Raw genomic sequence first — 25497 nt, forward strand, 5'->3', positions numbered from 1 at the left:
AATGTCTATTATCAGAATAACCATAACTGGCATGCGTGTTTCAGTTACTTGTCCTGTCTCCACTGATCTGGGTATTTTTGTATTTTATAAGTAAGTTTTATCATGAGGTCATTAAATAAAAAAAATATATTGTGCATCAATGTTTTTTTTTATTACTTGTAAAGTATATATATTGCTTTTCAGAAAAAAAATTTCTAAAACTAAATCATTAAAAATTGATCCCTCAAATGCCCTAGATTAAAAATATCCCTATATCAAAAACAGAAACTAGTAATTTCGTTCAAAAAAATTCAACATCCATACTATAACTTATTGTACAAGTTACGGAAAAAAAAATCAACCAAGGCAGAACTGCCTCAACAACCGAAACGTCTTGTTTACACAAATTACAATTTTCTAGGTCCATACCACAAGTTATATACTAAGATCTACGAGTCATCTACTGGATTGGTCCTGGACAGATCTATTTTCATATTTCATTTACTGTTATCTGTTATTATCCCTTTTCAATTCCTTGTTATCTGTTTTTCACCAAATCAATTCACTGTTTTGCTGTTATGGGGACACCCCTTGCCCCCCTCATTAATTCTGTCCACGTTACAATAAGACATTCATTTACATTGTAGCTCTATATTGATAATTTGTAAAGTCACGTGTGATAATGGTTTCACTATACTATTTGAATAAAAATGTATTGAGTATAATTATCATGTAGAAAGTTGTGATTGTTATATAGGTACATGTATATCTTGCATTAACATGGCTCAAAATAAATAATGCAAAATTGAAATGTGGTTATACTTAAACATCTGGGGAACGTACCTTTAAAAAGACAGATTTATATTATCCGATAATGAACAAGAAGATGTCATATGATCCAACAATTTCTAAAACATAAGAAAAGGAAAGACGAACTAAAACAAATTAAAAACAAAACAAAAAAGATGGAAATTAAAAAACAACGATCCAGAATGCGCACATTCAATTCAAAATTTAAAATGAGAGAGATCAGTGTCATTTGTTTTACAAATACGTTCAACAATAATGGAAAAAATTCGATACAAAAACCAGATCACATGGACAAGGGACGCATACGAATCCTTTGGTCCACCCACTCAACAACAGGTGTGTAATAATGTATCATTATTTTGGTACATACATTAGCAGTCGGGGCCCTTTATAATTGACTATACGATATCGGCTTTGCTCATTATTAAAGGCCGTACTGTATTTGATATTTTGATTGAATTAGGAAGAGCATTCCACACTTTTGGTCCAGTATACGAGAAACTAGACTTATACAACTCTGTATTTGCTTTTTGAATAATAAAATTATCTGAAGATCTACCGGACTCGAACCTTGTTATCAAGAATGACTTTGTAGTACTTAGCCAACTCTTAGTATCGTCACTAGGTCTCTTGTGGAGACTTGTCTCTTTGGCAATTTTATCACATCTTTTGTTATATATGGTAGTTTGTATCAGTAATTAATTTGACTGATTTATTGATGGATTGATTGATGATGCAAAAAGTGTAAATTCAGGACGATAAAATAGCGACACAAATACTTGTATACCTGGACTTGCATCATAACGCTGCTTTGAGTCAGATATGTACTAAAACGATATTAAGAGTCGAATTAAGACTAAAACGATACCAAGAGTCAACTTTGGACTAAAACGAAACAAAGAGTCGGCTTTAACTATAAAGATACCCAGAATCAACTTTGGACTAAAACGATACTAACTGTAGGTTTTAGACTAAAACGATACTAAGAGTCGACATTGGACTAAAACAATACTAAGAATCGGCTGTGTACTATAAACGATACTACAAGTCGCCTGTGTACTAAAAAGACACTAGGAGTCGACTAAAACTAAAACGATACCCAGAGTCAACTTTAGACTAAATTGATACTAAGTTTCGGCTTTAGACTAAAACGGTACTAAGAGTTGATATTGGACTAAAACGATACAAAGAATCGACTTTGTACTAAATCGATACTAGAAGTCGGCTGTGTACTAAAACGACACTTAGAATCGGCTTCAAACTATAACGATACCCAGATTCAACTTTGGACTGAAACGATACTAAGTTTCGGCTTTAGACTAAAACGATACTACGAGTCGACATTGGACTAAAACGATACTAAGATTCGGCTTTGATATATAACGACACTAGGAGTTGTCGGTTTTGGATTCGAACGATACTAAGAGTTGGCTTTGAACTAAAACGATAATAAGAGTCTATATTGGACTAAAACGATACTGAGAATCGGCTTTGGACTAGTACGATACTAATAGTCGACTTTTGATTATAATGATACTAAGAGTTGACTTTGGCCTAGAACGATACCAAGAGTCGGCTTTGGGCTATAACGATACTAAGAGTTGGCTAAGTACTACAAAGTCATTCTTGATAACAAGGTTCCAGTCCGGTAGATCCTCAGATAATTTTATTATTCCAAAACCAAATACAGAGTTGTATAAGTCTAGTTTCTCGTATACTGGACCAAAATTGTGGAATGCTCTTCCTAATTCAATCAAAAAATCAAATACAGTATCAGAATTTAAACATAAATACAAATCTATGTACTTTTAACATTACCATCATATTTGTACTGTAATGCCATATCATAATTGTTTATTGTATTTTAAATTGTATATAATCTTTATTTGACATTATTATTGATGCATTGTTTATTTTTAATGTAATTATTATTGTATTAAGAGAGCCTTATTGAAAATTGGTGTAATCCAAATGAGTTACTCTTTCTAAATAAAGATATTATTATTATTATTATTATTATTATTATTATTATTATTATTATTATTATTATTATTATTATTATTATTATTATTATTATTATTATTATTATTATTATTATTATTATTATTATTATTATTATTGTTATCGTCCAAGACTAGTATTCTCTGCTGTGCACGTACTAGAACGTACGAAAAACAATTCTCAGAGCCGGCTTTAAAATAGAACCTACTATACGTAGAATTAGTTGGATTTGTGAAGGTATCAGTCTGAATCTTCCATGAATAGTATATATTTAGTGCTATGTACGTACTAGAATTATACGTAGAGTTGGTTTTATAAACATGCTTGGTAACAAGTTACATTGTACCAGTTAGGGATATCTGCCACTACTAGTATACGGCCTCACCCGCACAACACTCATTTCACAAGCATTATCATTTATATATTTACTAGAACACACCCGCGAAATCGCGGGCATTCAAAGCGTAGTTTAAAGTATGTAAAGTGTTGTTGGAAGAATTTTGTAAAATATTTAATGACTGGAGAATTTCAGCACAAGTATCATAAGTCATAGCTTATTGGGAACAGGAAAATGCTTTTTTTTTTAACCCTCCTCCTTTATTTCCAATATTCCCATTTTTATACGCCCGTCAAAATTTTGACGGGACGTATTATGGTATACAAATGTCCGGTGTCCGTCCGTCTGTCCGTCTGTCCGGCGTAAACATGACGCACCGTAACTTGAGAACGACTTATCCAAATTTCATGAAACTTAACATAGTTGTTTCTTATGATGGTCAAATGATCTGTATACTTTTTGGTGCAAATAAGATTTAAACTTTTTGAGTTACGGCACTTTATAACTAAAACAGGGGTGTGTTTTTTTCACATGTCGCACTGTATCTCAAAAACGATTCTAGATTATGACTTAAAACTTTAAACACTTCTTAGTTATATTAATCTCAATATCTGTATACTTTTTGGTGATTATTCAAAATTTTATTTTTGAGTTATTGAGTATTTTGTAAAACAGGGGAGGATTTTTTACATGTCGCGCCGTATCTCAAAAATAAGTTATGATTATTGCTACACACTTCTTTGATATATTAATATAAAGATCTGTATACTTATTGGTATGGATTCAAAATTTTATTTTGGTAATATTTAGTTTTTGTAAAAAAAAAACAGGGTGGGGGTTTCACATGTCCCGCCGTGTCTCAAAAACAATATATGGTTATTGCTTAAAACTTTCTCATAAACTATTTATGATTATTGCATAAGACTTCCACATAAGACGTCGGGCGTATCATGCGCTCATGGCGCAGCTGTTTAATTGGTTTTCTATCAATTTCAATATGAACATACATTTAGTATGTTATGAACATTCAAGTAAGGAGCCTGTAATTCAGTGGTTGTTGTTTGTTTATGTGTTACATATTTGTTTTTCGTTCATTTTTTTTGTACATAAATAAGGCCGCTAGTTTTCTGGTTTGAATTGTTTTACATTGTCAGTTCGGGGCCTTTTAAAGCTGAGTATAGGCTTTGCTCGTTGTTGAAGGTCGTATGGGCTTTGCTCGTTGTTGAAGGTCGTACGGTAACCTATAATTGTTAATATCTGTGTCATATTGGTCTCTTGTGGAGAGTTGTCTCAACAATGCAATCATACCACATCTTCTTTTTTGTAATCAATGATTTTTGTAAAAAATTTAATGACTGGAGAATTTCAGAAAAGGTATCAAAAGTTCACATGAATATTTTTAGCGCTTATCTGTATATTATGAACATTCATTACTATATAAATATAGTGTACATGTATTTACTTTACTAATCGATCCATAGTGGTCATAGATATAGTATACAGACCCTCTCTATTTAATAAACTCTGTGACTGCCGTGGATAGTAAACTTGAAAATGATAGCAGATAGAATTCTGAAAATACACTTTATTCTTTGTATATGTACGTTCAAAGTATACAGAAAAACGCAAACCGGAAGTCTAATCTTACTTAAAATTTCGTCCAATGACGGGACAATATCCGGATGCCTTTTTTCTCGTTTTTCTCCAAAAATAAGTCAATCTGAATAATCATATGAATGGATGACAAATGGCACCATGCACTGTACCTATAGGACACAGAGACGTGTTGATCAATTAATTGTGGAAAGAAGAGAAGCGACACCCAAAATGAGGTCTTCTCGTTTAATAGTATAGATTTGAACAGGAAGTCAAAACAGAGAACACCATTAAAAAGAATATTTACCAATAATAAAGAAGCATGCTATGCAATGTCCGTACGGAATAACATGTGACTCTAGGGTAACAATCGCCCTACATTATAACGAACGTTTGGAAGCCAAAAAATGATACTACTTCGGTTATATAGAATTTGAAGGTGTCTTTTAAAGTCAATAAGCATAATGGTTCGATTTGATTTACAATTTAAATTGACATGATACAACTGATAACATTTAATATGTCTTAATTATACGCCAATCGTATGAAAATGACTTTATTTAAATTTCAAATATTAAAAGGTTATCAAAAATATTTTAAGAAAAGTCAACTAAAAGGATGGACTAAAGTATTTCTACTCATCAAGTTAGAAAAGGACGTATAACTAATATACGTCCTTGAGTTTAAAGAGTAATAAATGTCATCAATTTTTTTTTTTTAATTACTGTTTTGTCAGTTAAATACAAATGTAATTTTACCTGTCATAGATTTCAATTGAAAAATGAAGTTTGTTTTTCTACAGATGTATTGAGATGTAACTACGTTGTATACTTCTTTAATTTCTGTGATTTTTAGTATTTTCTATTGTCATGAATGCTATTAAACCTCCCAAGGGTAAGAACAATCCCAAACACTTATGATATACCCAATAATTACTCAGTTTTATATATTTTGAAATATAAGTAGGTACGATTACTTTGACACTTTTCCTTTAGAATTTAAATGGAAATAACTGTGTTTGTTTTCATAAAGTTTAAAACAGTCAATTATAAGAATGAACTTTAATAACCAAATGAAGTTACAAATATTAACTTTCATTTCCTGAAGAAAGGATGATTTAAAAAGGAGCAAAATGAATAAATGGATAAAAGTATTATTATTCATAATAAGCTGCATTTTACAAGGTAAATGAAATGATTTAGAAAATTATCTAGTTTTATTGATATCTTATTATAAACAAATCAATATTTAACTTGGAAAATAATTTGAAAACAAAATAGAATTGAATAAGTTTGAAAAATATACAGATTTTTTTTATTGATTTACTTATATAAAAAATTAAATAGATTGACAATTTTGTATTTGAATATATAACGGTCGATGTAACTAACTTTTGAAATTTACTTCAAAAATACAATAAATAAACATAAGTTTTAAAATTAACTCTACTGAAATTGATCATGACATAGTTGTATTGATGTTTTGTGAAAAATAGTCATGAAAAATTTACAGTTCGTTACAAGAAAACTTAATTCCTGTCAGATATGATATTCTCCATTGCTCTAAAATAAGTTTTATGTATTTTTTTTAGGGTAGGTTAGGGAAGAGGGGGGGGGGGGGGGGGGGTTGAAGATGAAGATGAGGGAATGTTCTTATATAATTCAGGTGTCTTAAAACCCCCCAGGTTTTGTTGATAATTATTTGAAAATTGCCTAGTTTTTATGTTAATTATTTGAAAAATTGCATCGAGTAAAAGTGAGCGGATAATAAATAGTTGATCGTGTGCATATCTTTCGTGAGTATGAATAACCAAATGCCAATCAAAGAATAAAGTGATCCCATAAATTCGAAAATCCAATACCAATACCATTGTAAATCTTAAGTTTGTAAGATAAGCATCTTTTAAAGTCATTTTCACTGTGATATGACTCATAATTCCAACGCACACAATGTATGCCTTCTGTTGCCGTGTATAATATTTGTTTTTCTTTCATTTTATGAAATGTTTTACATGCGGCCTTTTATAGCTGACTATGCGATATGGGTTTGGCTCATTGTTGAAGGTCGTACGGTAATCTATAATAAAAGTTGTTAATTTGTAAGTCAATTGATCTCTTGTGGAGTGTTGTCTAATTGGCAAACATACCATATCTTTTTATTTCTAATATACTGTTCGGAATTTTCGTGTTTTCGGATTCAAAGACACACATTATCAATGATGTGAAGTGTTTAGAAAATAAAGTTCGATCCATCTTTCAGATACTATCAAAATGTGTTCGAAAGGATTTATGAATAATACCAATTTTAAAGCGTTCAATGAAAAGCTCTTTTTATACAACTTCGTTATTATCACAAAAAAAAAAAAAAGATTAGTCAATTTCAATTTTGTGGACTTTTTTATGCCCCACCTACGATAGTAGAGGGGCATTATGTTTTTTGGTCTGTGCCTCCGTTCGTCCGTCCGCTTCAGGTTAAAGTTTTTGGTCAAGGTAGTTTTTGAAGAAGTTGAAGTCCAATCAACTTGAAACTTAGTACACTTGTTCCCCATGATATGATCTTTCTAATTTCAATGCCAAATTATAGTTTTTACCCCAATTTCATGGTCCACTGAACATAGAAAATGATAGTGCGAAGTTCAGGTCAGAGTGTTTGGTCAAGGTAGTTTTTGATGAAGTTAAAGTTACATCAACTTGAAAATTAGTACACATGTTCCCTATGATATGATCTTTTTAATTTTAATTCCAAATTAAAGTTTTGACCCCAATTTCACGGTCCACTGAACATAGAAAATGATAGTGCGAGTGGGGCATTCGTGTACTATGGACACATTCTTGTTTTCGGTATAATATCATAAAAATGTGTTGGCCCTCTCGTAAAATATTTCAAATACAAATATTTAGACCTAATGAAATGTTATAACTGTTATGTTCCTATGGTACATGCGGAAAAGGGATCATACAACTGTTTATCATTTATATTATCAATCAATTTAGGATCAGACAAACACATACATATACATCACTATAATACATGTAGCTCTTTGTAGCTAACCACGTTTCAAGAAATATGCATATGAGTTGGGGCTAAGCTGTACTCTCCTTGTCCGTATGTAGTGCGTGCTCTGACTTACATACTACATGTTCTTGATACCTTAAATTGGATAATGAGTTATTGGTTTGTTTGGCTTGATAAGACGTGTAACTTCTTGTAAATTTAGGTAAAAAGGTTGCTATCTCCGGTGCAGAGTTCATATCCGTTCCTTCAATGCTCCGCTATACTAGCTTTATATGTCATAATCTGCGCAAAGATTAGAAATGTTGAGAGCAAATACCTACTGCATCTTAATCGAAAACTTCCATTGCAAAAGTCAAGCACAATAAGTTAAGTTCGAAACCAAAAGGAATTTCCGATTCTTACATTCATAAATATTGTTGAAATTTTTGTTGATCTTTTATCAAAATAAAGAGATTGTTACACCAGGTCTTAAGACGTAATTTAAAATTCTGTCATATTTTTATAAGCATTGACCTTTGAGTTTGCGACATAATGTTATTATTCATCGAAACTAGGGTCAAGATGGTCTTACTGACCAAGCTGTTTTTATTAGTAAAAAATATTGCGTAATACATCATTATCATATTGTTTCACAACCTAATCGGTAACCTCAAAGTTCACTGAAATTATCTCCATAATTATTATAATGTGACATTACAAGTACGCATTTTGTACATAATCTTATCGATTAAAAGTACATTTTTGTAAAAATGTTTATAGAGGAAACTTATATATAAACTAATACGTATAAATGTATAAGCCTTAAAATATTAGCAAATACAAAAGTCATCTCTATATTAAGGATAATATAAGTTTAAGAAAAACAATTAGCGTTAGTAGCTTCTCTTTTCATTACAACAGTGAACATAACAAAATAATACTATAATCCGCCATATTAAACCATTGAACTCATAGTTTCTATTTTGGAGGCTCAGCTTTTATAAAGCAATGTTTAGAAAAAGACAATGATTCTTAGTAAACAAAATATTATATATAAGAAAAAGATTGAATTAACGGAAAAAAATATGAAATCTGTATATGAATATATTTCTTAAAATAAATCGTTGTTTCAATTCATCAGCTCACTGATTAATATTTCGACCTTGTCTTCTTCCCATTTCACGTTTAATCTTCAATCCAAGGTTCAAGATCGTAATGTTAAGCTTTTCCGCTAAGCGAGCGACATTAAAAATGATAAACAACGCCTGGTCAGCATTGAATCCTGCAGACTGTTACCTTGTGATCTGGCACGTTACAAATTCGGCTCCGGGTCTCGGTCTTGTACAATGACTAGCATGGTTAAAATGCACAGTACATTGAAACATGTTATCTTCCTAAATATGCTTATTTATTTGTCGCTGGACGTTGAGCATCCATCCATCATCATATTTCATGTGTTTTCACCCGAAAACGGTTCATGTCCTCGTAATTTGATCGAATAAAGTCAAAGAAATTGTAGAAAATACCGATGTGTATCAGATAAGACTATTTGTTATAAAGGTCATTAAGAAATTGTCTTTTAGTTACAATATAATTATAAATAATCAAATAAATAAACATTAGGATTTCATAAATACATGTTCTTTACGTATTTAGTAACCAAAACACCTGTGATTGATTCTTCGATTAAATTCTTAAAAACCTTATCAAAATATTTTTCTTCAATAAATGATATTCATATTCAATGTCTATATACCTTCCATTAAATACCACAATGAATTTAAATATCCTAATATACTAAACACTTTATTTTTCTTTATTAAGTTGCTTCATAGTACTACATGTATGTATACATCGGCCATCGATGATGTCCTATGACACCACACATATATCCTTCTGGGGCACCTGATATAACTGTCGGTTTTGTTGGGGTTCGTGTTGCTTAGTCTTTGGCTTTATCCATCGTAGAATCCAGCATAATTGTGTCAGGGATAACAACTAAAACGGATAGAGAACAATTTGTGACTGAATTTCAATGTTCCATGTATAAGAAACTACTGAAAGTAGTTTTTGTTTTCGTTTTACTATACGTTTCTTAATTCAGTTTTAAGTTCTGAATAGCTCCGGGTACTCTGGTTTTCCCCATCAACACAAACTACATGATCGCCGCAAAAAAAAACAATAGTGCTGTAAATGGCGCCAAAGACTAACCATAGAATTACATTAAACCGCTTTTAGTAACAAATAGAAAACAAAAATGATATAGGAACGTTGTACACGAGAACATAGTCCTTGTAAAATGTTGAAAAAAAGTTTTTACAAATATAGGAGGAAACAAGAATGTGTCCAAAGTACACGGATGCCCCACTCGCACTATCATTTTCCATGTTCAATGGACCACGAAATTGGATAAAAAATATAATTAGGCATTCAAATTAGAAAGATAATATCATAGGGAACATGTATACTAAGTTTCAAGTTGATTGGACTTCAACTTCATCAAAAACTACCCTGACCAAAAACTTTAACCTGAAACATGCACTTTCATTTTCTATGTTCAGTGGACCGTGAAATTGGGGTCAAAAGTTTAATTTGGCTTTAAAATTAGAAAGATCATATCATAAGGAACATGTGTACTAAGTTTCAAGTTGATTGGACTTCAACTTCATCAAAAACTACCTTGACCAAAAACTTTAACCTGAAACATGCACTTTCATTTTCTATGTTCAGTGGACCGTTAAATTGGGGTCAAAAGTTTAATTTGGCTTTAAAATTAGAAAGATCATATCATAAGGAAGATGTTTACTAAGTTTCAAGTTGATTGGACTTCAGCTTCATCAAAAACTACCTTGACCAAAAACTTTAACCTGAAGTGGGACAGACGGACGAACGAACAGACGGACGAACGAACGGACAGACGGACGGACGGACGGACGGACGAACGGACGGACGGACGGACGGTACGACGAACGGTACAACGGACGGACGAAAATATAGCTTCCCCTACAATCCAATAAAAAGGAGAGCTTTACAATACTGTCCCAAGTTAAGGAGAAGCTAGCGCCTTAGAAGTAGATTCGTATTCAATATAATATATGTCCTGCCCCCTTAACAGTTTTGGAAGAATATTAAGAAATACTGTAAAAGCCTGCGTATATTTCTGAGTTTTTCCATCTGCACCTGTCACCTAAAAATAAAAATACAAATAAATTACCCGCGATGCAATATTCTGGGAATGTTTAAAAGGTTCACTCAATTTCAATAAAACAGATCATGTTGCCATCTTTCATACGTGTTTTCCTAAAGATAGTTAGGCATTTCCGAATCATAGATTGAAATTTATGAATAACAGTGCATTACACTTTAATATAATATTTTTATATATTTTAATAAGCAGTAAAATTAAACAAACATTTATTTTTCATTTCAAACATGTTAAGAATTATGAGAGTAACAACCTTAAAACCATTGTACAATTGTGTAGTGTTTTTATTCATTTTTACTTAAGTCAAAGGCTCAAAATATAATTATTAATATTGCTTTCGGCCGCAAGTTATTGACCTCAAATTTATAAAACAATCCTTGTTACATTTGTTTGTAGCTTTGAGAAATTGGAACTAATGTGTGAATTGGTTGTATAAATACTTCGTGAAGTTTTGAATTGGTTGAATATTTGCGTCCTTTGTCACTAAAGTTATTTGTATAACCGAATATCCATATTCAAAAAAATAATGATTAACGCCAAAAGGAATTACGGAAAAGCATTTGCAACTTTCGGCACGATCAACACATCCCGAGTTTAGGCGAGTTGTGAAATAATTCTCCAAAAACAAGTAAAAATTTCATATCGTAATAACTTCAAAACTACGAAACCTTCCCATTTACCTTTGTCTGTGTTAAGAAACAAAAACAAAAAAAATCTCATATCATAATACCTTCAAAACAACGAAACCTTCCCATTTACCTTTGTTTGCGTTATACAATTAAGAAACAAACAAAAAAAATACTAAACTGCTAAAAAAATCAGGGATTATGAAGGCATGATATCAAATAAAATTGAAAATGGGAATGGGGAATGTGTCAAAGTGACAACAACCCGACACCAAAGAACAGACAACAGAAGAAGGTCACCAACAGGTATATCAAAGTCCATCTATTGCAAATAATTTGATAAACAGCAGGAGTATATTAGGGGATAACAACGGATTTGACCACCGGCCTCCATCCTGAACTATCGTTGGGCCCAAAAATGGACATTATGTGCTCGAAGTTCCTTGAATCATGCAATATAGCCAACGACGTAAAAAAAACAGAGCATGAGACATTTGTAATATTCATTTTGTTGTATTTATGAAACAAATTCCCATAAAGGAAACCAAGAAGAAACAATATGTTGATCAAACTCATTACCTTGAGAAATTGTAAAATAATATGGTTCGCATTTTGCAAAAAAAAAAAGACAAGTACTGTTACCAATTCTTTAATGACACTTATTGATAGACACAAAGGATGAAAGAAAAACAAATCAGAAAATCAAACAGTTATTTTGTTAGCATATTTTGTATGCATTAAACAATAATTTGAAGAAGCCTTATTTTTTGTGAACACAACGGATGAAAAATAAATAAATCACAAGAACACACAGTAATTTTGTTTTATTAAGCATATTTTTTATTCCTCAACATTAGTTTAAAGAAGCCGTTTTTGGTATACAATTCAAACTAAAACTACTTGTTAGAAGTATATGAATTATGACGTCTAGTCTCAATATTTGAAGTTTAAAAATTAATTGTAAAATATTGAAATCATTAAATTGTATGAGTTTTTAATCTCAAGTGATTTACTAGTTTTTAATTCCCGATTGACTAGACAATTAACTGATAAACCTTTTTGAAAATAGAGTAGCATTAAATATTTCTGAAGTACAATGCACATGATTGTCGTTAATATGGAATCACTTCAAAAGAAAAGCAAGAAGTCATAACAAACTGTCAATTTTAAAAGACAAACATTGAAGTAAATGTGAAATGTTTACATGTACCAAGCGAGTTAACCATGGACTTAAAATAAGTCCAACTTTCTCCATCTTAAAAGTAATACTCCGTTGGGAGAGTGGCCTAGCTCGTCTGTCTAATGGGGATGTATAACTACGCAGTCACGTTTGGTCGACAAAGGGACACATACTTTACGTTCCGATGTTTCTGTAGGTGGATTGTTTCACGGTCTAATTGTTTTCCATATCAAATATTGTACATGTACATGTATGTCATCCGGTCGTCCCATTTGTCAAATGCAATCTATCATGAAGATTGTCAGTTTGACGAATATTCGCATTTTGAGTACGCATGGAATATTTGTCACTGGCCATAAAGGTAACAAGTTATTAATTGAATGCTGACTTGGAGATATTAAGCTTGTAACACATCTTTAAGATTAATTAGGTTTAAACATTCAACATTCCCCCTAATTATATACCTATTGAAGTCCCGCGTGCGCACACATTCACACAAACCGCTTCAATGTGTCTTATTATCTTTGTAACGAATCGATAAATACAAATGTATGATAATGATACAAATTCCACGGAAAAAAATGGTGTTTTGTTTTTTGTTTTTTTCGGGGGGGGGGGGGCATTTATATTTCTCCTTGTCATTTAATTGCTGATTTTTCTTGATAACAGAGATTGATAAGGGGTAATATGTTCATAAATTATCATATTTTAACAAAAGGCAAAAACATGTAATAACAATAAATAAAATAATTGTGTTTACGCATAAACTATAAGCTAGTGGCTATTCAAACAGAATACAATAAAGTAAAGGGTATTGACATTGTTTGACCTTCAGATGACGTTTAGAATAAAGAAAGACAAAATTACCTTGAAATATCCCTTTATATAAACTTCGATATTTGTTTGTTTTGTGAACTACAATCCCCTTCCCTTTTCACGAATGTGACCTACTGAATAAGACTTTTTATCTTACCTCCTATACATTTCCAGGAATATGATTGGTTAAAAGCGTCCGCGTGCAAACCGTGTATATTTGATATTAGGTTAGTAGGGAGGCGGGGCTTATCTCATACACGGTTAGTAGATGAGTTACGTCCCTTTATATGCCTTATTAGGTAAGAATGGGGCGGGGCTTATTTCATACACGGTTAGTAATGGTGTTATGTCCCTTTATAAAAAACAAAACGGTACTGAGAAAAAATCTTAAAAATTCCAACAGACGAAGAAATTGATCATTAAGATTGAAATAAATTCATAAAACACATTTAAACCTTACAAGTCGTTATTGTTGGCATAACGATAGGATCAATGGAAGTATTTTCTTAGTGCTAACAGTATTGAAGACTTGCTCATTTTGAGAATCACTAGTCTTAATTTCACACGTTAAGATAGTCGGTAAGATAAATTCGTTACATAGTGTGCTAGTGACGTAATACGGTATATATGGGGTCAGTAAATTCCATATGGGGATTCGAGCTTCGCTCTCACCCCATATGGAATTTACTGACCCCATATATACCGTATTAGGTCACTAACACACTATGTAACTAATATTACCGGGTTTGTTATAACAGGAACAACGCGACGGGTGCCACATGTGGAGCAGGATATACTTACCCTTCCGGAGCACTTGAGATCACCCCCAGTTTTTGGTTGGTTCGTGTTGCTTAGTTCTTAGTTTTCTATGTTGTGTCTTGAGTACTATTATTTTGTCTGTTTGTCTTTTTCTTTGTTAGTCATTGCGTTGTCAGTTTATTTTCGATCTATGAGTTTGACTGTCCCTCTGGCAAATTTTGCCCCTCTTTTACCATATAATTGATCTGTCGTCTGGCGGGTGTTCAAAGGATCAACATCCGAAAGTACCTGACCTGAGGTCATTTAATCAGAATTGGTTTTTTTTGTATATATGTGTCTTTCTGTATCTCAATTCATTTGTGAAATTTTATGGACATATACGTTTATGTACCGTTTTCATATTTCCTATTCAACCAGGTTGCCAGCTGGATTGTCAAAATGTAAGTGTACAATCATAGTACAATAACTTAAGGCTCCGAATTAGTAAATGGTATTCTATTCTTACAGTTTTTCATATTTCTCAAACATTTTTTAAAAATATTTTGATTAAAATATTTTGATTGCAAATAAATAAATGTTTTGTTCAAATCTATCATGATAAAGCTGTAGAGAAATTAAAGACTACTTAATCAAAATATCTATCTATACTATTAAACGAGAAGACCTCATTTTGGGTGTCGCTTCTCTTCTTTCCACAATAAATTAATCAACACGCCTCTGTGTCCTATAGGTACAGTGCATAGTCGCATTTGTCATCCATTTATATGATTATTCAGATTGAGTTATTTTGGGAGAAAAACCGAGAAAAAAGGCATCCGGATATGGTCCCGTCATTGGACGAAATTTTAGGTCAGATTAGACTTCCGGTTTGCGTTTTCTGTATACTTTGAACATACATATACTACGAATAAAGTGTATTTTCAGAATTTTATCTGCTATCATTTTCCACAGGTATTTGGGACATGGACCCCCCTTTTTTGGACCTCACTAAAAAAAAATTGTTTGGTGTTTTTTTATTTATTTTCAATTTTCTACAATGTATGAACATATATCAAGTCTCAACAATCCATTGCTAGTCGATTGCAATAACTTTTTTACTATCCATACGAGTCCCAAGTGAACTTCTTTTTTCACTTGGGGCACTTCAGTCATTCAGTATTTTACAAAATTCTTCCAACAACACTTTACATACTTTAAACTACGCTCTGAATGCCCGAGATTTCGCGGGTGTGTTCTAGTTATTATGTAAGGTACAGTAACGTTTGAGAATGACACAAATACTCCATTTAGACACCTAGTATTAAAGATGAGTAAAAAAAAATTAACTTTTACACCCTTGAACCGATTCTTAGAATTTAATTCTCCCCTTTCCATTAGATAAGTTACTAATACACTTTTAATTACAACTGAAAAGTTTGTTTGCCATTCTATTTTCAGGAAAAACAGTGTTTTCAGCCTGCACCGGAAGTGGATTTCCAGCAGAATGGACAACAGCCACATCAGGCGTCACATATTGGTTTGTAACAGAGGCTATCAAACGACAATTTACATCTAGTTATACCATTACAGATTATCAAACATCGGATAGTTCTGCATATGGTTAGTATAAAAAAATCCTTTTTCAGTGTGAAAAAAAGAAATGTATTGGTTTTTAGGCCAATTACTTGTTAATTCGTCCTACTTATTTCTGAGGCAACTATCGTTAGTCAGGGAACAACCAGTAAACTTCAAAAGGGGGTGGTAGTTTTTTCTTCTTTCTTTTGCTTCTTCAATAGGGTACATGTGATTTAATTTTTATTTACCCCAATTCACCCCAATGGGTGACAATACTTAAGCTGGAACAGCCTTGATGTTTTGGGACACCACACTTCACCTTCGGTAATGGATTCTTGATTTTAAATCCGTCGTTTTCTTGCTAGTAATTGTGGAGTGATATGTGTCTTCTTTTTTTTATCCTGCACAATAACGAACAGCAAGACGCTTGATAAACATTAATAGTGCATGGATACAGGTGATCCCCTCTTCTGGTAAATGACGTCACTAAGGCACGCATAGTTTTTCGGTGAAGGAAAATGGCTAATGTTTAACAGTAAAAAACATATTTGTTTATCATTATTTTACAGGTTCATCACCAACTTGTGAGGACGAGTATTACGACCCGTCAACTGGTTATTATTATTACTTGATGCTTTACAGTGGAACCCATATTTACAGTACTGATACTTCCAGTCGACAGTTATGTCAAGCTTTCAAACAGTTCGACAGTGTTATAAGGGAATACTATGGTACGATATTTTACTCATTACGATTGTTTACACTGCTTTTAATGAACACGTACAGAGAAGTATTCAACCTTTGGAACTTTCATCGACAATCCGTGATTTTAGATGCGCCTAATATAATTATTTTTCGTTACTAGTACTTCTTACCACACTAAACATTAATGAACAAACAAAAAATGAAAAAAAAACTACACGACTATATATAACAAAGGCTAGAGGTTCCTGACTAAGGACAGTTGCAAACAATGACTGGATTAAGATTAACATGTTTTGTTAGATCTCAACCCTCCCCCTATACCTCTAGCCAATTTTGAGAAACACAAAAAAAAAACCATAACAATACGCAAAGTGAACTCGATTTTAGAGAAGTCAAGAGTCCAATGTTTTAGTACTTTGTATTGATATTCTAAATACGATAACATTTGCATGCATTTAAAATTGTACTACATATATGAAATAAATTTAAAAGAACCATATCCAAAAAATGTCAGTTTTGTTTATAATATCTTAAAATGTGTGATTTCTTTTAAACACGACATAACGTTTGCATGATTCATTTGTTTTCCTCTTCTTTTTTTTTTTCATTTGGTCTTATATAATTTACAGAGGATCTAGGAGGCACAGGTGTATTAGCGGCTGCTTCAACTTGTGCTTCAAGATTTACTTCATCAACGTCGAGTTTCGCTCTGACAAAATGTAAGTTTGATAAGAATAATTGTTATCCGTTTCTATGAGGGTCTAGAACGGGGTGACCGTGTCCTTCATTTATACATTATTTAATGTGTTGGGTAATTTGTATGCCCCATTTATGAGCCTTTTGTGTTCTGGTCGGTGCGTACGTTCGTCCGTCCGTTTTTCGTTCGTTCGCCCGTCTGTCCCGCTTTAGGTTAAAGTTTTTGGTCAAGGTAGTTTTTGATGAATTTGAAGTCCAATCAACTTGAAACTTAGTATGCATGTTCTCTATAATATGAGCTTTCTAATTTTAATACCAAATTAGAGATTGGACCCCCATTTCACGGTCCACTGAACATAGAAAATGGTAGTGCGATTGGGCATCCGCGTACTGTTGACACATTCTTGTTCTCTATAACTTATATTCTATATTTGTTTATTTAAGCACCAGGTATACTCTAGTTTTTGCCATTTTCTCTACATTGTCTGTGTTTTTTCGGAGCATTCAGTAAAATAGAGTTTTAGGACAAAATATCCTTGTGGTGTTCTTGAGTTAGAGTACCCGGAATGACCCTCTAAGTGATTCAGTTTTTATTTTTATGATCAGAGTGACGTTTATCTTGTGTTTACTCAAAATGTGTGTCTTAAGATAGTATATTTAGAAATTATCACTTATATCGAAACGGTACAGGAAAAAATACAAAAAAACGCTAAAGTGTTCGACATGGCTCTTCACAGGCTCTTGAATACGTCTCGGGTAAAAATATAAAAATCCAAATCAAGAAATTAGTATGGTTATCATTAATCAAAAAATAAATTGTATGTAAATATTATTATCCTTTGGAAATCTTAAATAAATCTTTTGTAAAACCGATACAAATTCTTAAGATTTTTGTACGACCTCAAAAATGTACTGCTGTAAATTGGCATGGCGATGTTGTCTCGGAAGCTATTTTGTTTCAAGATAAGAACTTGAGTTAAGAGAGACAGATCTCTATGAAATTGTACCACACTGTTCCATAACCCAAAAAGAAGACGAATCGATTTTTGTTTTGAAAGGGTTTGGGGGGGGGGGGGGGGGGGGGGGGTATTGTCCTGACTGTATTATATTGTACTTATTAAGAGAGGATTATTTTAAGTTGCTATAAATTGTATCCAATGTAATAGTATATTTAGACAATAACATATGTTTAAACAAACTGTATTCTTTTATTTCAGATAATTATCAGTACGTGAATTGTCCGTTTTCCTTTGAGACTTATTACTTCACATTCAGTAGTGGCGGTAATGCCGATTATTGTTCCAGTAGCCAATCATCGGTGGCTCCAATCTCAGATACTAGCATTGCTTTAAAGAGTTGCTACGATTTTAACTTGGTATCTAACGGTAATGCATATAATATTTAGAAAAACTATTTGAATACTTATTAACATGTACATAAATATCTTATATCTTTCTGTATCAAAATAGTTTTATAGCGTTATATTCTCATATGCCACCGAAATTGTAGAACAATGAGTATTTTCATGATAAAGAGAGTGGACAGAGGCGAAGGACCAAGCGGTGGCAATCAGGGGAGAGAAGCGGGTGATAGGTAGGTGGTAATTGGAGAATGAGGTGGGTGGTGAAAATGGAAATATACTGCACATGTTTTTAAACCGATTTACGTCTGATATTAAGGAGGAGGAAAGTAGATTAGGGGTAGTGAGCATATGTAACCCTACTGATAGATGAGGCTGGTTTGATAGATAATTAGTTGGTCTTTGGATGTCTTGATTCAATGTGTCTTCATGGTTAAATTTAATACCTAATTTCTTTTTATTGAACACAGATCAGTATTTGCATATGTTGTCAACATACTTATAAGAAAGAAGATGTGGCATGGTTGACAATGAGACAACTCTCCACAAGAGACAAAATGACAAATAAATTAACAACTATAGGTCACCGTCCAGGCTTCAATAATGAGCAAGGTTTTGATGGTTTAAAATGAATTTATGACGATTATGGTGTCAGTATCACTAGTTTGTCTGCAACAAACGTATGAATTCGAATTCCGCACGTTGCAGGTGTGTTCGACACCGAACTTAATTTACAAGAATTTTCCGGTTTTCTGCCGAATGCCGTCGGCTCTTTGCGAGCACCTCGGCTATCTCCGTCAGTTAAAACTGATCAATAAGTTTTAGCAATGAATGCAGAAGGTGCTGTAAAACACCACCAATCAAACAATGAACGATGATGCTGAGTAAATATGATAACATATTACTTTTCCTATATTGTTAGATTTCTGTCGCAATAATTCACTTATACGCATACCTGGTATCTCCTTTCATTAATTTATAATTCATTCGAAACTAATTCATTATCAAGTAGAGAAAAAAAAACTAACAAAAGGGCAAACCAATATCGTATTCATTGAATTTCTTGATTATTGTATAAAATCGAAAAAGTAATCAGGATAGATGGTACCAGTCGCAGAAACTAACCATAAAACCAACAGAACATGCTATTTTTCAGCTAATCCATTCTATGGAGCATTTAACTGTCTCGGTTCCTGGTCTGCGGAGAGCAGAGATACACCATCACGTGGGGATTTTATAGTAATGGAAATGTATGATTCTTCGCCCTGGCCGTATTGTGGGGTAAGTTTAATGATGGTACACCGCCATCTTGGATTTTACAATCACAGTACAAAATCAGTCTAGTTATTTGCTCAAATTTGCAAATGTGGAGACATATTTGCAGTTTAATAGTTCTACTGTTTATTTAAATTAAACTGTAAATATCAGTTTTTGTTGTTTTGATGATCATTTTTGTAAATGAGCTTTTTGAGGGGAGATAACTCTTTTTGTAAAAAAAATATACTGGACTAATAGGTAAATTTTTTATTTCTACTTGTAGCAAGAAAACAAGTTCGGTGACACCATTTTTTATTTTTATTTTCTTAAAACATAAAATAAAACCTTTTTTCTCAACATTTATTTCAAAATTCTCTCTCATATATTTGTTTTTTTGCAAACACATGTGTTTTTTCATAAACCATCTTACTAAATTGAGGCAATTTTCAACGACTCATAGCTTGAAAAATAGCACGTTGACCCATATTTGTTATTATATTTTTGGAAACAGCATAGTTAGATCTTCATTTTGGCAAAGTATAAGACAATTCTGTCTCAAAACGTCTATACTTAGGATCTACCTTAATAAAAATAGGTACTCGTACTTGTCAGGTTTACCATGTATATAGTAATATTCAATTGAGAGGCTTATTTCAAATGTTCATACGAATGTAAAAATTAATAACAACTAAAAAAAATCATTTAATTAATATGAATGCTAATCGGCAGAAATTTCATAGTTTCGTATCGAATCATCTATGTTGAAATGAAAAATAAAATATAAAATAGTTTTTATTGGCTTGTAACATATTTAAAAAAAATGATCTCTAGTATGTATTGTCAATCTTATAATTGTATAGACATCTGTGGAAGGGCAATATAAGCTGGTACAATATTGAACTTTTTTCAATACAAGTTAAAAACAAGGAATATCATTATAGCTTCTTTTGTCGAGCAGCTAAACTGCAAAGAATAATTTACATAGCAATTTATTGTATTCTACGGTTTGAGAGTCGGCATCACTATGTAGCATAATCATCGAATATAGGTACCCCCGAAGCATTGAAAAAAACTGTGAATTTAGGTATGGGCAAATTCTTATATAAAAATGTTTACGTCTGTTTTAGCGATATAAGGTTGGATCAGATGGAGCAATTACTATATCTCTTTACCTATCAATGAGTGAAGATACATTTTTTCCTGTATTCTGTGACGCTACGAAGGATAATGAATACTACTATGAATCTGGAGCCACGAAATATGTTAGGATGTATTTCACTCCTGTTAACCCATGTATGTATAGTCAAATATAAAAAAAAGATATGATATGGTTTTCAAGTTTGTTATATATGATAAAAAAACAGAAAGTATAAAATAAAGATAATACAAAAGTATATACATTCGTAAAAATATAAGTACATGTATCATACCATTTTCTTGTCTAGATATACATGTAACCGCCAATTTCCTATAATAGACGGGGGAAAAACCCACACAAATAAAATAAAGCAAGAACAAGCAAATGAATAAAATATAAAGTGTTAAACGCTTTAGATTCACCTGACTCAGATACACTGAAACTAAATATGCGAGAGTATAAGACACAAAAATACATGAGAAGCAATGTAACATACTTGCTCATTCGTCACATCTCGGCAGATTTCGCACCTTCATCTGACAGAAGAGTATCGGATTCACCCGAGGATTGCCTATTGCATACTTGCTTTTGCATGAACGGCCGACACCATTTTAGGTCATCTTTACCCGAGGTTCTTATGTAATTTCTGTATTGATCAGTAAAATATTTAGAATATGTCTATTGTAAATGATGTAATTAGCGACGCACTCAAATCAGGGCTGATAACACCCTCAAAGACTAAGTAGTATAGATACAATGAATAAGTGTTGATTCTTGAAAAAGAAACCATGAGCCCGGATGATTGCACGGTAAATAAATATTTTGACGTCACGACAATGGTTTAACATCTAGGAGTAACGATCCATTGGTAAACAATTCATTTTATTTTTTGATGCTTTGATATGGATTTTCGGAATTTATCTGCATTAGGCATGTACAAAAGAAATTTTTGAAAGACAAGATGTTTTTTTTATCAAATAAGCTTTTTATATAAAAAAAAAAATGACATTAAATAAAAGTTTCAATTCCAAGTAAAACATTACATCATTGATTTTGAGGATAACAAAATTGTGGATCAGGTTTGTAATATATATAAATATTTATTGTTAGACATATCAAACGTAAATGATACTTTAATTGGTTCGTCCAAAGCACTTTCCATCATGAATATTCACAAGGAACGCTTAACCTCAGGACATTAATTTGAAAACCAAGAAAGTATTGTTAACCGTGATCGTGACACGCTATATGACCAAAACGAACAAGAAAAGAATAACCAAAGTGATCTAAGATCAGACTGATTTGATGTCTACGATGTGTTTCAGTTTGACGTTTTTAACAAATTACGGTCAAGGAAAAGTAAATGAGCTATGTACCAGACTTTTCTAAAATTTTGCTTACAATCTTGAAATATTACAGATTAACTTCTTTTAATATGGATGAATATTTGTATAGAACGCACATAAAATTGACAAAAAGCTTTCAAAAAGAGTGAAGAAAGATACAAGAGGGACAGTCAAACTCATACATCGAAATAAACTGACACATCATGGCTAAAAAATAAAAATACAAACAGAAAAATAATAGTACACAAGCCACATCATACAAAACTAAAGACCTAGCAACACGAATTTTATAATATATGTCTTAAAATCATGAATCTCTAACTTCTACTCCGTAGACTTTTAAAAATAAAACCTGTATGTTATTGACACTTAAATTTCTGTGTTAATGATAAAACATAATCATATGGTCACCGACCTAGAGTTTTTTTGTCTTTAATCAATGTGTTACCTTAATTAACAACATACAACGTGATGCCGTTACCATTATTTCGACGTTTGGTAGGATATTTTCACAAAACAAACTTTGAATTATGTATACCGTACAAACGAAGTCGGTGACTCTCTCTTTGTTAGCAGCATTATAACGGAAATGTATGTACATGTATCAACAACATATACTTTTTGAAGATTATGAAACAACTTTGAGAAGGTTTTTCGCTGATTTTATATGCTTTGTATAGAAATTTCCACCATTTTAAAAGCTTTTAACCAGTAATATTTCAAATGATAAATGAGATAAATGCATTATTTTTTTTATCGATTTTCAGTTGTAGTTCATCGAGCCAGATGCCAAATTTTACTGAAATCTGCGACATAGCCCATTTACTGTAACTCGTCCTTAAAATGACTAGTACTAACAATAACTTTGCTATAACTTGTAGGGACAACACAAGAAGCCGCAACAGACGTAACTACAGATTCCATGACAACAATCGATACAACAATAGGACAGACAACAATTGATTCAGTAACAACCACAACTACTGAAGCCACGACAACAAATGTAGTGGCAGTAACGCAATCAACAACAACAACTACTGCTACAACTACAGAAGCAGCTGTTGCTAGCACTGTTTCTACTGGGTCTGTTGTGACAACTGGTAATAGTACAGGTAAACACTGATTTTCGTGTATTGTTTCATATGTTCTTATTATCATATTGTATAGTACATGTACCTGCTGAGTGTTCAATTTTCAAATACATGTACAAATTAAAAGATTGCGTTTTAATTAGACACGCTTTTAACACTGAACACTTTTGAATTAAGATATCAACCAGTTAATACCAGAATGTCAGAAAAACAAAGACAAAACTTGGGGAACATACGATAATTTTTTCTTTTTGATGGAATCAATTTGAAGCTGTGAGACCGCGTATCTTCAAAACTCTTGTTATTGGAGCCCGAAAACATAACTCAGATTGTCCCAACACTTGTTTTTCCACGAATGTAAAGTGTATTAGTAATGAATAATTAAGACTGTTTGATCTAATTTTCTTTCTTTCACGATACAGCAGCTCATCTGCTTGCGTATAAAATAAGGAAGATGTGCGTAATATGATTGCTATGAAGAACAGCAAGCTTTAAAAGACTAAAATGACAAAAGTCAAGCAATTCAAACAAGTGTTCTCTGTAACAGTGATATCTGTCATTTATAAATGACTTTAATATGCAAAATAACCACAACTTAATGAATTGTTCCTGCACTTTAATTTATTATGACTCACAGAAAAAAATCTTGACGTAATGATCTTCTTCACTATTTGAACATTTTTTATTGAAGGTAATGCATCAGTCTCGTCTTCAAATTCCAGTTTCTGGGAAAAGCTACGAGATTTGTATTGGCCTTGGTGGATACTTGTTGCAGCGGCTGTTTTGACTATTATGACACTATTTATATGCCTCTTAGTCTTCGCAAGAAAAAGGAAAAAGCGGAAGGTGGAAACTCTCAAGAAATCAAAAGACGCGGATCCGGAAGTTGTTGAACATCATTCAAAAGCACCGAAGACTAAAACAATGTCAAGGAATCCATTCTTTTTTAAAGGAAAATCCAATGGTGAATTCATTCCAAGACAGATTAGAGTGAAAGAATTTGAAAAACCAATTATAGATTTTTAACGATTCTTTAATGCTTTACCTTCCGTGCAATATATATCGTTTGAATTATATCTGTAACCATGGTAACTATCCATGGAATATGAAAGAAGTAACTATATATCGCCTTTTTATATATATTACTTAATGTGAAATACTCCCTTTGTGTTTGTGACATTTTTTTTATATTATAAGTCACCCTCAAGAAAAACACACAAGCGAAATGTGAATTGTCAGACGTCTGCATAATGTTCATAGGAAATTAACGTAATGATACAAGTTTTATCTGTACGTACGAAAAAATTGGTATAGTCTTTGCTGACCAATTACCAATTTGAATGTAATGTATTACTGGGGATTCATTTATTTTCGGGTGTACCAATTTTCGTGGATTAAGGAAAACTTACCTGTTCGTGGATATCAAATTTCGTGGTTTTGCTGAAGTCTGCATTCAAATCAATGTCATATTTGTTATTCCATGAACATTTAATTTCGTGGTTCACCTGTAGTCACGAAATCCACGAAAAGTTGGTATTCAGCTAATAATAAAGAATTCACAGTACACGTACGTTAATGATCTTGCTAACGTGATATATCAAGAATTTTCAGATATTCTATGTAATGTCTAAATAAGAGAAAACAATGTAATTCGACAGCCTTACAAGTGCGAGGTGAAATTTGCTAGTTAGAAGACCAGGTTTAATCGAACGTTTTTGCATACGAAAATGTCAGTACTAAGTTAGGAATATGACAGTTGTTTTCCATTCGTTTGATGGTGTTGAGCTTTTGATTTAGCCATTTTATAAAACAAACCTTTATTTTTGGATTTCCCTTGCAGTTCGGTATTTTTGTTATTTTACTTTTTAGTTTCAGTTGAAAGATTTTTTTTAAATGTACATCACACTACAAGGTGATAAGGAACATTATGCATCTATCTCAAGGATCCATATAAGTGTTTGTCAAATTGCTATAATCATTGTAACCAAAAAAAGATTTCCAATATATGAATATAGTGCGTGGTTCAAGTTTTTTAAAAATATTTTAT

General features: G+C 32.3%; 1 protein-coding gene across 1 annotated transcript; it reads left to right on the forward strand.

The window, feature by feature from the left end:
* Positions 1-11757: 11757 nt before the first annotated feature.
* On the forward strand, positions 11758-24573 carry LOC139483260 (uncharacterized). The gene is made up of 9 exons (XM_071267290.1): positions 11758-11854; positions 15741-15902; positions 16427-16588; positions 17192-17281; positions 18476-18643; positions 19775-19899; positions 21003-21168; positions 23241-23471; positions 24142-24573. Exons 1-9 carry the CDS (start codon positions 11758-11760, stop codon positions 24474-24476), a joined length of 1536 nt encoding a protein of 511 aa, XP_071123391.1. The 3' UTR covers positions 24477-24573.
* The last annotated feature ends 924 nt before the right edge of the window (positions 24574-25497 follow it).

The sequence above is a fragment of the Mytilus edulis genome, chromosome 7, assembly GCF_963676685.1.
Source record: "Mytilus edulis chromosome 7, xbMytEdul2.2, whole genome shotgun sequence".
Taxonomy (NCBI): Eukaryota; Metazoa; Mollusca; class Bivalvia; order Mytilida; family Mytilidae; genus Mytilus; species Mytilus edulis.